Source organism: Drosophila virilis, chromosome 5 (assembly GCF_030788295.1).
Source record: "Drosophila virilis strain 15010-1051.87 chromosome 5, Dvir_AGI_RSII-ME, whole genome shotgun sequence".
NCBI lineage: Eukaryota > Metazoa > Arthropoda > Insecta > Diptera > Drosophilidae > Drosophila > Drosophila virilis.
This window is the reverse complement of record NC_091547.1, coordinates 4338382-4351668: the sequence shown is the minus strand read 5'-3', so window position 1 is coordinate 4351668 and position 13287 is coordinate 4338382. Positions and strand designations below refer to the sequence as shown.

Genomic DNA, 13287 nt, shown 5'->3' with positions numbered 1-13287 from the left:
TCCGGTTGGTTCTGGTTCAATTCGGTTCGGTTTGGTTTTCACTTCTTGCAACTGTTCTTCTAGCTTTGTCCCTTTGTCTGGCCCGTCATTATATAAGCGCACAACGGAGAGACAGAGAGAACGAGGGGGAGAGCGAGCGATTGAGTGCGAGCGAGAGCGTAAATTTAAATAAATGCTTTGAAGCGCACTAAAAGCGATTTATCTTTGTCGATTGTGGATTACGAACATGTTTTCCAAAACATTTTTCATATTGTCCCAGCTTGTGTGCGTGTGTGTGTGTGAGTGTGTGCGAGTGTGTGTGTGTGTGATTGCGCTGCTGCGTTGACTGACAAGTCTTTGTGCAAACAGCAGCAGCTGCCTGAAACACTTTGGCTTAGCTACCCTTTGCCCCAAGCTACCCAGCTGCAAAGTCATGCATGAGAAACGTACTGAAAGCGCACGCACAACATTCACTTTTAAGCTAATTAAGCTACTAAGAGAGCACAAAATTATTGCAATTTTTAACAGCTGATTTAATGCCTGCCTAGGTACTGATAATATCATGTGTTTTATATCTAACGTGCCTTTTGGCCTTACCATTCACTGATATTTCACAACATTCAGTTCGTTCTGCATTTCAGCTGGGTCGTGTCTGTTTTTCTGTGTGTGCGTCTGTCCGTCTGTATCTCCTTTGTCTGTGTGTGTGTGTGTGTGTGTGTGTCCTGCTCATCAGGTTTCGTTTTATTGATTAATCGTCTGGCTCGGCTGCTGGTTTTTCACATTAGCAGCATTCGCTGCACTGCGCCATAACTAACAAAGTCTTTTGTCCGTTTTCATTCGCACGTTGCCCTTGCCCTGACCCTTGCCCCTTGCCCATGCCCGTTCTCATTGTTGTTCCCTTTTTTTTTCTTCTAATGCTTATTCGCATTCGCATTTTCATTTTCATTTGCATGCGGCAGCGGTGGCCCACGCAGCGTATACGCAATTTAGCTGCTTGTCGCCTTGTCGAACAGATCTGATGGTCCATGCCCATTCCCAATCCCACTCCCAATCCCATTCCCATTCCCATTCCCATTGGCATTTCCGTTCAGTTAACGTGCCGCACGGCGCCCACGCAAAAGTCGATAAATTATTAGATTGTAAATAAAGCGAATGCAGAGCTGGGGCAGGAGGGTGGGGTACGGCGGTTTGGCGGTTGGGTGGTTGGGCATCAGCGGTTACTTTCGAGGGTGTGGCAAAAGGTAGCAGCAACTGCTGATGCCGTTGCCGTTGCTGATGTTGATGGCAAAAAACTGGCGTAAAAGAAAAAGATTATTGGTAACCGCAGCAAAGTTTTCTTTCGGCTTTACGCAGCCGGCGCACATGTGTCCAAAAAAACCGCAATAAATGAACGCAACGAAGAAGAAGCAGAGGCAGAAGTAGACGAGCAGCAGCAGTAAAAAACTCACACACGCACACACAGCTGGGCAGGACATATACCGAAAGCTTTACCAAACGGCAATAGTTGTGTTGTTGTGCATGTGTGTGTGTGAGTGTATGTGTGTGTGTGTGTGTGTGTGTGTGTGTGTGTGAGTGTGTGCGTCAGCTGTCGCCAGCTCTGGACAACAGCAGCAACAGCCTAAGCAATATATTTATGTGTGGGTGCACGTGTGTGCGCGCGTGTGTGTGTGCACATAAGTGAGAATGCGTGTAAAGTGTGTGTAATCAATCATTTATGAAATTACGCTACTTCCGCTTTTGACAATTTTCCTTTCAACGGACCGACGAGCGCCCACCCACGAAAAACCCTGCAACGCCTACTGTCCCCAACTGGCAAGCACGGCCCCACACACCTCAACCCCCCCTCACACAGAAGCTCGTATCAGCGATGACGTAAGTGTCTTTGTAATATGTAAAATGCAAATTGACAAATATATATGTGTGTGTGTGTGTGTTGTGCCTTGTGTGTTGTGTTTGTCGAAATCTTCGATGGGCAATAGATTACGATGATGCCCAGCAACAGAATGCGATAGAACAAAAAGTTTTGCCTAACAAAAAATAAAATAGAAATAAATAAAAAACGACAGCTCAAAAAGTGTTATAGAGAGGGCCGAGCACCGCAGCTTCACATAAATAAATATACATACCATATATATAAATATACATACTTCTGTATAAGTTTGTCAAATTTTGAATGTAACCTTGAACCCAGGCATATGAACTCTGACCGCCTTTGTGGCATGAAAATGAATAAGAAAACAGGAACAACTGGAGAGAACAATTTGCTTGAGATGAAAGCTTCTCAGGCAATTAAACAGTGGAGCTTGCAATTAAATTATACAAATAAAAAGTTTAAACAAAATAGCCAACAATGCTAGATAAGTTATGTTCGTCTGTTTACGGAATGAATGGAAACGAAACACTTGTTTGACAAACTACAAACATGATTTCTGTTTTTTTTGGATTGTAGTCTTAGAAATAAAATTCAAAATGAAAATGGAAATAACCCTATTAAATTTAACAGTCTTAATAAAAATATTAACGCTGAACGTTATTTTCATAGGATCAAATGGAAGAAATTCCCCGATTAAATTAAAGTTAAAACAATAAATTTTAGTTTAGAATCGTTTTAAACCGAATAGTTGTAACATTCTTCACAAATATTATTCATATACAACCGAGAAAAGAGAAAAACTGTGCGCGGAATTCAACGATGAAATGGGAAAAACTAACGTAACGTTCGTTTCAAATGGCTTGCCAAAATAGTTTTATAAAAGTGCCAGCTAACCCCTAAAGGTATGCAATATAAAGTAATATGTGTATTTGAATCTCTTCTGGCAACGTTTGCTATGGCCATCAACTAATTTACGTTTATTTGACCATCAAAAGACTCGTAACCCAAATATGAAAATGGGTTAGAGATGTGCGAGTGTGAGTGTGTGTGTGCATGTGTGTGCGAGTGTAGGCAGCGCCGCATTTTGGCAGTTTTGGACACTGCGGCTCGCCACAATATCAGACAAGAGTCCTTTTGACTAATTAGACGACTTGCGGTGAACGTAATCATAAATACACACACAGTCGTAATTATGAGATGAGGGCGTCACACAACAGCAACAACAACGGCAACAACATCGATAAGACAGCATATATGTGCATATATATAAGTAGAAGGCAGCTGCCTAAGCCGTTGAGTTAATTAATTTAAAACTGGCCGAAACTGCAGAGCCTCAAGTAGGCCTCGCGTCTTGGCCATGTGTGCAAAGCGTGTGTGTGCGAGCAGCCCAACTGGAAGCCCAAAATGCGAGCGCCTCTGTACGAACTTATTCTATTTTCTTTTTTCTACGATTTTTTTTCTTTCTAGATTTTCATTTTGCTTCTGTTTTTTTTTTTTTTTTTTTGGCAATTGGAAGCTGTGGCAGGCGCTGAATGTAGAGCGCAGCGCGCGCAGTTGAATATTCAAAAACTAGCGACTGGAAAAGTCAAAACGAAACAAATTTGGCTCAAGCAAAATACAAATCGAACAACTAAATCTTTGTGCCTGAGAAAAAAAAAACCAAAAACAATTAATATTAAAAAATAAATCAAATATTTTTAAGCTTAGCCAACACTGGCTCAAATAGGCATCACAAAAAAGTTGCCTAAGCCCCAACTTATATAAACTGCGAAAAAAACGAAAATGTTTCGTGTCATGTGAGAGTCGGCGCTGAATAGCGTGAGAGCGAGAGTGAGAGGGAGAGTGAGAGCGGATAAAGCAGCCAGCTGACAAGACGCTCTCGCACACATACGCTCTCTCAACCTCAGCCACTCTCGCGCTCTCTCTCTCTCTCACTCTCTCGGCATCACCTGATTTGCACAGCAGCCGCGTTTCGAACTAGAAACATGTTAAGGCTGATGCTGCTGCTGCTGCTGCTGTAAGGCCTAGCAGAAGGGGGAGGTAGGCGGTTGCTTATGGTGTGGATAGAGGGCAGGGCGAAAGAGGGGGCGGGGGTAGCTGTAACAGGCTACAGCCGCTGGCTGTTAGTTTGCCAGTTGTTGTTGTTGTTGTGCAGGCATTTAAATGTGTGCCAGGCACGCACACACACAAACACACACAGAGCCCGCACACCGGGCGTATGCGTAATTTAAATTTAAATTTGCGTGCGTGTGTGTGTGTGTGTGCGTGTGTGCAGCTGCTGCCTCTGCTCCTGCTGCTGCTGCTGCTGCTGCTGCTTAGCAGCTGCCTCAAGTTTTTCTTAATCAGCAGCGCAATTCACATGCTTGCAACGCGCTTTGCGACAGAGGCCATTCACGGCATTTTTTCTTCTTTTGGTTTTTTTTTTTTTTTTACTTTTTCTTTTTCATCTTTGCGCCCGAGCAAAGCTTTTCCTTTTGCCCCTGTTGCCCAGTTTTGTGTGGCGCTCATTAGCGGTCGCATTGTCGCAATACCCTGCGCCCACTCCCCCTCCTGACAGACCTCCTTGCCCCTCTCTTTATGCAGCTGCCGCGTTGACATGGTTGCAGCTTGTTGGAGCTGCCAGTTGGTCAGCTGCTTGTTGCAAGTTGTTTAAAGGCTCGCAACGAATAATTGCCAATTATACATACACACACACACACACACACACACACACGGCCATCAAATATGCAGTCAAATGTTTGCACAGACAGTGAAAAGTGCGGCACAGGCAGAGAGCTTCAGTTGCCAGTTGGCGACCTCTAAGTGCCACAAATTAACCGCAACGCGTTGCTTTTTTAACCCACACCCCCCTCCGCCCATTTTGTGTGCGCTCTCCAAAAACACTGATAATTACGAGCAGAAATATTAAACCCTGAACAGGGACAACTGCTGTGCGCGGATTTCTGAAGTGGGGGCAAGGTCCGCCCACCCACGCGCGGGGCGACTTCAATAATTAATGAGCAGCTAAAAATGTCACGCAGCGCTGTTGCCGCACGGAAGTGTCGGCGTCCCTCTGCAGGATTTAGCCATATAGCCGAGAGTTTACACACTGACAACAGCAGCAGCAGAGGCAGCAACAGCAGTCGGTTCCTTAAGCTAGCCAAATACCCAGCGAAAGGCAGACGGGCGAAAGGTTGCATAAATGACCTTTCCTTATAGCCAGGCTTCGCTGTAGCTGCAGCTGCAGTATATAGTATTCTATAACTAACACAAATAAGTTTTGTGTCCATTCTTACTCGAGCACGCACAACTCCGTACATGTTGCCGAATAATTTATTTCCCAACTAAGCCACAAAATTTTAAAGAGAAAACCAGCAAAAGAGATGGCAGGGTATTGCCTGGTCGTATACTTTGTTCGTAAATATATTTGCCTGTGTTTTCATTTGTCTTGTTGGACTGTGGCCAGGGGAGCTGGGGCCATGGAGATTTGGCATATTTTGGGGTTAACGGGCTGAATTTAAATGCGAGCTGTGTTGCGTTGCGCTGCGCTGTGACAAAGATTGCCAACCCATTGTCCAGTATTTAATTAAAACATGATGTAATGCGAGCGCGTGTCGTACCACTGAGAATCAGAGACGGAGAGAGGAAGAAAGGAAGAGAGAGAGAGAGACTGGGGCTACTTAAGAGAATCTATGCTACTTCACCTGTGCTAAGCATTGAGGAGATAAAGGCACAGTCCGAGAGGAAGCCAGAGAAATAGTCTAAAGATAGATTCTACTCCAAATATGTTAGCCATGGAAAACTCCAGGAGAGATTGTCCGAATCTATTCTACTTTCCCCATAAAGACAAGAAGAGTAATACCTAGCTAGAGAATGCAGGTGACAGGCGAGAAAGCTGCCCACTCCAATGGACAGTTTAAAAGACCATCCACCCAGACATAAACATATATGTGTAGATAGATAGATTCCCCTTGGCACTCACCTTGCAGTCATCGCACTGATTGACCAGCGAATACACCTGCCGGCAGTCGAAGCGAAAGAGTATCTCGGCCAGCTCGCATGTGAGGCGATTGGCCAACGCATCCACATCGAGCAAATCTCTGAGCAGGCGGACGCACTCGTCCCGATCCGTCAGCGTCACATTTAGCGCCAACGTGTGCAGCGCACTGAACACGCTGCGCTCGCAGCAATGGCGCAGGCGAAGGGTGCGCAGGCGCGCGAGCAGCTGACCCGGCGACCGCAGGCCGCACAAATGCTGTGGACTCGTCTCGGCCGCATCGCCCAGGTAATCAAGGCACTGTTGTTGTTGCTGCTGTTGCTGTTGTTGCTGTTGTTGCTGTTGTTGTTCGTTGGCGCTAAGTTGTTCGTGTGTTTGCAGGTGGCTGTAGGGAAACGTGGGCATGGACCGATCCTCCAGCTCGTCGACATCATTGCTGCTGGCTGTGGCCGAGAGTGTGGTTGCCTCCGGCTGTTCCAGTTCCTCCTGTTCCTGCTCATCAAACTCCTGCTCGGCTGTTGTGGTCGTTGCTGCCTCCGTTGCCAGCTCGTCCCATTGCCTGTCGCGTCGCACTCTAGACATGGCCTTATAGTTATTGTTGTTGCTGTTGCTTTGACTTAAACGCATATGCGGCGACTTATAGTTAATCGTATTTGCATTTATGAAATACTTGAGTTTATTATCGTCGGTGCGCGCGCCAGGACTACTCGCCGGTGGCTGCTGTTCGGCACAGGAACGCGGACAGATTGGCGGACCAGGTCCCTCATCGACCCAGGCCATGGGCAGTGTGCCAGGCGAGCACTGACCCTGCAAAAGAAAGAATAAAAACGATGATATATTAATATATAGCTAGGCTAATATAAACAAAAAATATATATAAAATATATATTAACCAAGTATTGAAAATAATCTTTATAATAAGAAAAGTCTTCTTCAGAAGTCTGCTTCACACTTAAAGAAACAAAGTTGAGTTCTCCACGATAAAAATATCTTGTAAATATTTAATATAGAAATGCAATCTCAAAAATCTCTTTGAGTTTTGCCTATTTTTAACAACTTTATCTCATTTTTCATTCTAAGCCATGTGAGCTCTTGAGTATTTCACTCTCAATTGAAGCAATAAGCAAGTTTATGGTTAAACTTTTGCCAGGCAAAGTTGAAAACTTTCAATAGTTTAGCAAGTGGCGAGATTTTGGATGGAAAATGAAAGCCAGAACACGCTGTGCCGACCACATATAAACTTAACTTTACTGCAAATATATATTTGAATGGGCAATTGAAATTTTGGGCAAACTGCCAAAAATTATGCAACCATTAAGACAGCAATTAGAATATGTTGAGGTTATAAAGAGTTTAAAGTGACTTAACACCTCAGAGAGAGAGAGAGAGAGAGAGAGAGAGAGAGAGAGAAAGGGGGAGAGAAACGTGAAAATCTAAAATTTTAAATGCATTTATTTGAGCGCAAATGTTTTGTATTATTTAAAAATTAAGCTGGATAGTGCTAAATGCAATGCACACACACAGAGAGAAGGGAGTGAGTGGAAAAAATATGGGATGCAAGGCAACGGGGTAGAAAACAAAAAGTACTCTGGTATATTGAAAAAGTTTTTCGCAGCTACTAACAACAACAACAAGAGGGAAAGTCATAAAATAAAAGAACAACAACAACAGCAAACGGGAGAGGAGAAAGCAAGTAAAATAGAAGCCAAACAACGAAACGAGCAGCAGGAACAACAATGGCAACGAGTGCATAAAGAGCTGATGTTTTTCGTTATTAAAATGACCGCACTTCGTTGGAATTTTCCACTTTTCCACATGCCCCGCCATTAAACTCGAGCAGAAGCGAACCGACAGCAACAGCAACAGCAACAAGCATATTTGTGAAGCAAAATTATCGTAGCATACTTTATGGCGGCGCCGTATCAATACGTACAGCCAGGCGGAACTGTTGGCCAACCGTTTATGGCCTTCACATGCCGGTCATTAAAATTGAAGGCGCAAAAAAAATATATATATTCAACAGACAATAACAAAAAATTAAACAGCGCTAGAAACCAAAGTGAAAGCTGGGGCAGCAAATAAAATCTGTAAATATAAACTAAATGCTCAACCAAAAACTGAAATAATAAAAGTTCAACCGAAAACCGAACCAGAACTTTAAAAAAAAAAAGAAGGAATAAAAACTAAAGCTGAGAAATACTTTATATGAACCAGAAATTGAACTCTGAACTAAGCTCACAGGCAAATAAGAGCACGCAATGAACTAGAAGTCAAATGCAATGAACCATAGATTCCTAAAAAGAACCAGAAACAGCTGAAGCAGAAAATGAATCAGCAACTGAACCAGAAACAGATCCTGAAGCTCAAGCAAGAAACAAAGCAAGAAATTTAGGACAAAAATAAAGAAAGATAGAGAGAGGCAGGTAAAAGAGTTCTTAAACTCCATTGTATAGAAATGGAACTAGTTCCTGGAACAAAAAAATAAGCTAAAAACGAAAGATAAACAGATTTGAAAGCGATCCAGCAGAGTCGTAAGTCCCAAGCAGAATTACGAAATAGAATAGCTGAACTGAAAACTCAACTAATTCCATAAACAGAACTTGGACTGGAACCAGCGAAATGAGGAACATGAACAGGAAACTAACTTAGGAGGGAACAAGCAGACTATTGACTAAAACGAATAGAACTGAAGAGAAAGCTAGGAGCTATATCAAAAACTAACTCACGAAAACAGAAAACGAAATCAATAACATAGACGACAAAAAGAACCAGTGAAAGAACCAGAGCAAGCACCAACAGCAGTGCGAAAACCAGTGCCAAAGACAAATAGAGTAGGGGACAATGTGCAAATTGCATTACAAGGAGCATCAATATTGCATGTCACACGCTCTGTCTGTCTGTCTGTCTGCCTATATGTCTGTCTGTGCGTGTATGTGAGCTGTTGAACTTTGTGAGCGCGCGTGTGTTTGTGAGAAATGTGCAGCAATCAACGACGCATAAAAACTCAATTGCCTGAGCCCAGAGAACTGTTTTATCCAGGGCAATAACAATAAGTTGAAATATTCCACGCAAAATATATATATACATACATATATATTTATATAAAAACATATATGCATATAAAAGTAAGGTTAGAGACGAATTAAAATGTGAAAGCGGGCCAAATGAAAAACCAGACAATGCACAATAACATACAAAACTCAATAACGAGGGCTGTGCAGCATATAAGACTTGCAGATGCTCTGCAACTAAATGAAAGCCAGAACAATTAATTTTAGTCGGTTTTGCCTGCAGATCAATAAAAGCAGGTAAAGATTATATTAGAATAGAATAGTTTGTCCCAGGACTCAAAAGAAGACAATGCTGAGCTTTCTCTTCTAATTCTCAACCAGTTTTAGCATATATCAAATAAAGATACACGTGTGTTATATATATTTTAGAGGCTACATAACTTAAGCAAACGATTATCTAACTTGAATGCAGGGTATTAAACACACAAAGACACACACACGGCGACAGGAAGGGAAGCACGTGTACAGAGCGCCATTGTTGATTTAATGGCAGACCAGCTGCGGCCCAGTGCACAACAATGCGACCCACTAGATGTTGCCTGTTCAGGGTTTGTGCAGGGTTTACCGGGCGGACACTGGGTCAGGGGTTGGGGCTTAGGAGCTTAACGTTAGCTAACGGACAATACAAGACAGCAACAAGATAAATTCTTGAATGCGCAACAGCGAAATAAGAAATTACAGTATGAACTGACGTTACAATTTGTAAAGGGTGCAGCACCCCCCCCCCCCCCACCTCCCCCCTCTCGCCCTCTTACAACACGTTTTCTCACAACCCCTTTTCGACCTGCCGTCGGGCTGATTAGTTGCGTTCATTTCAGTCGGATGGCTGTTCAAACAGTTTGCAAATGCAAAATAAATTCAAAGTTCTGCAAAACTTTGACGAGTTTTTGGTTCAAGGGAAAAATATGAAAAGTTTTGCCTGCTGCTGCTGCTGCTGCTGCGGCTAATACGGGCTAATACAGGCCAGGTGTAAGTGCGGATTGTGCCACACAAACTCACTTCGAACTGTTACTCAACTGTTGGGCAACACTTAATTATGTCGAATTGTTTTTGAACAGCATTCCATCTGCAGGCTAAATGCTTAGCTCAAGCACAAATTCTTAATAAAAATAATAACTTTTTATCATAAAAGTCAGTTGGATGGTTGGCATAAAAATTCCAACCAGCTAGGAGAAATGTTAATTGTTCGAGATTTACCAGCAAGAGCGTGAAAAGTGTACAAATAAAATGAGAGCTGAGAGTGGCCTCTGCCTTCGGGCAGGGCTGAGGGGTTGAGCTTCATCAACGCTTGCCCCCAAAGTGTCCTGGGTCAAGTGCGGCCCGCGGCGACGTATGGCATCCAATTCTGCCAGCTGCCAGCTGCCAACTCATTGTCTGAGCCAACAGCAAAGACAGGCACGAGGCTTATTAGACGAGCAGCTTTCAGCTTTCGTCCAGGGGCAGAGACAAAGGCATCTGTGCCACAAAGGACATTTAACTAGCTGAGTGTCAGTGTGTGTGCGTGTGCCTGTAAGTGTATGTATGTATGTGTGTGTGTGTGTGTGTGTGTGCTCTGCTATTAGGCATAATGCATACACTCCATTGTGAGAGGGCTTTGTCTAAGCACTAATTTTTAAGCACTTTCAGAGGACATTTCAATTTTATCACGAAATGTCTAGCTAACTGATATGAATATGTCCGAATGCATGAGGTATATATATATATATATTCTTGATCTGTAGCAACAGATAAATAGATATAGATATATTGGACTGTCAGTCAGAAATACTCCTTCAGCTTTATATTTAACTTTATAAGACGTGGCAGAGATCTCTTTTTGTGCTTAGCTGCCGTTAGATCGAAGATTAAAGTCGGATCGTATCATTATATCATCTATAAGTCTGACATTTACGAAATTCAATTAGAAATTAAGTTTTACTTAAGACAACTTGATAGCTGGTCTCCCAACTTTGCTGTTATATTATATGAATAATCACTTGACTATATTATATAGAGTCCCATTACAGCAATAGGTCTAAAATATATAAAAAAAACTCTTCTAAGCAAGAAAAATGAAGTGCTTGGAAGGGTATGTAAGCTGCGGCGCTCCAAAGATATATATTTTCCTTTTTTTTTTTTGTTTGTGGCTCTTTAATTAGGGGCAAGGCGAATGACAACTTGTTGTTGCCGCAATAAAGAGCTTAAGTTCGCCTGTCAGTCAGCTGGTCAGTCGCCAGCTTGATGACAGCTTCCATAAGAAAAACAAAAAGAGAGAGCGAGAAACAGAGAGAGAGAGAGAGAGAGAGAGAGTAAGAGGGAAAAGGACAGGCACAGTTGTGCCTATCAGCCTGTCCACAGAAGCACATGAATGTTTTAGCTTTTGGCCACGTGTGAGTGTGCCTCTCTTTGTTGCTGCAACGTTAGCAGCTGTTGCAATTTCAATTATCCACAGCTACAATGATGAATATTTCATGCCAAACATTTTCGAATTTCATTTCTCCCTCGCCCCTCTATGGGCTTAAATGCCGCTTTTCATTTTTTGCTCTAACGACTCAACGGGTCGTGCACGGCAAGAGTAATGTACCATGCGGCATGTGGCATGTGGCATGTGAATTTTCGATTGTTGTTTTGCCAAGCTCTTGCAACTGGCAACTGGCAAGTGACAAGTGCCAACTGACATTAGCATAATTGTCTCTAAAATGTTTGTTTTTTGCCCGAGCTCGGTTTTTCTAGTGCGCAAGTTTATGTCAGCGAAACGGCAGCAGTTGCTTGAAACTATATTAGTATACGGAAGAAGAAGCAGATAGAAGATATTCTAGACTTCTTATAGAGATATAACTAAAGCTGGAATTTAACATTTTTTTTGCACTACTTTAACAGTTTAAACAACAGCTGAAGAACTAAATTAGCTAGACGGCTCGATAGATTTGTAAAGAAAGCAGATTTTGTTTATAATTCGAAACGAGTTTTAGCAGCAAATTACATAAGTCTAACCCTTTTGAGTGCATATTCCTATTTTTATTCTTATTACTATTCCTTTTAACGTGCCTTTTTCCTTTGTTTCTTGAACAACAATATTAACCAATTGTTTTTAGCAAACTTTACAGAAGAACTTAAAGCTGAGTATAAGAATTGTTTGCATTAAATTTCGGAACAAACTTATAGCTGAGTATAAGGCGCATCAGATCTTTGGCCTTGCAAGTTGCTTATTTTCAAATATTTTTCTTTAATTTCAGTCAATTTACAGCTGTTTTTAGAGTGTGTACAAATATTTGGCAAAACAATTAAAATGCGCCAAAAGTGAGAAGGGGAAAATAAAAAAAGCAATCCAACCAAAACATGGACAGGGACGACTGTCAGAGCCAAAGAGGAAGCAACCAAAAGTGCACTTGAGCTAAACACCAACAGCAACAGCAACAGCAGCAACAGCAACAACAACGGCAACAACAACAACGGCAACGGAACCGACAACACTTTAAATGTTACAGCTTAACCTCGACAGGCAATTCAAACAATGCACAAACACACACAGCCAACTGTGTATGCGTGTGTGTGTGTCAAATTTCAACGCTTGTCAACAATGGTGCAAGAAAAATGCAAGTGCAAAACAACAAAAGCAACAACAACAACAACAACAACAACAACAACAGCAGCAGCAGCAGCAGCAGCCGCGACGAATATGTCGCAAGCAGCACTCAAATTTCCAAATGCACTGTGTGTGTGTGTGAGTGTGTGTGCTGTATGTTTGCCTGGCTAAAGCGTAAAAAAGTGACAGCCGACACACACACAACACACACACACACACAGACACGCACACACAGGCAATAGAGGCCGCAAGGGAGCTGGCAATAGAGATTCGCGCTTAGTTGTTGGGCCTGTGTGTGTGTGTGTGTGCCTGTGCGTGTGTGTGTGTGTGTGGACGGGGCTTTAGTGTACATAAGGCCTGCGTTTAATTGTTTGTCACTTGACAGGCCGCGATATACACAGTAGCACAACCCACCACGCCCACTCACCCAGCCACCCAGCCACCCAACGAGCACCCCCAACAACAACAACAACAACAGCAACAACAACGATTTCACCTTGATTTTGTTGTCAGCTGCCGCTTGCTTTGTTGTCAAATTCATAAACATGGCCTCATGACTTGTCACAACCCCCTCCCCCGACCAAACGCCTTTGGCAACACGCGCAACACCCACGCCCCCCAGTTTTTGTTTAGCTTCATGTTACGCGGTCATTTTCTGCAGTCAATTCGCACGCATTTGCTGCAGCTGCATTCATAAGTGCAACAACAATTGTGCACCCAAAATGTTATGCAACAAAATGTCTGCAAATGGCAATGACATTAGCTGAAAATGGCATGATATAATGCCAGCTAAGTGTAGCTTAAATAACTCTCATAATATGGC

General features: G+C 42.8%; 1 protein-coding gene across 2 annotated transcripts in view; it reads right to left on the bottom strand.

Moving 5' to 3' along the window:
• The window catches only part of Mid1, a 45001-nt gene that overhangs the window by 18556 nt on the left and 13158 nt on the right, over positions 1-13287 (bottom strand). For both annotated transcript variants that reach the window (XM_032436114.2, XM_070210256.1), the window contains exon 3: positions 5814-6635. In XM_032436114.2, the coding sequence (XP_032292005.1) occupies positions 5814-6635 (822 nt within the window). The remainder of the gene's footprint in view (positions 1-5813; positions 6636-13287) is intronic.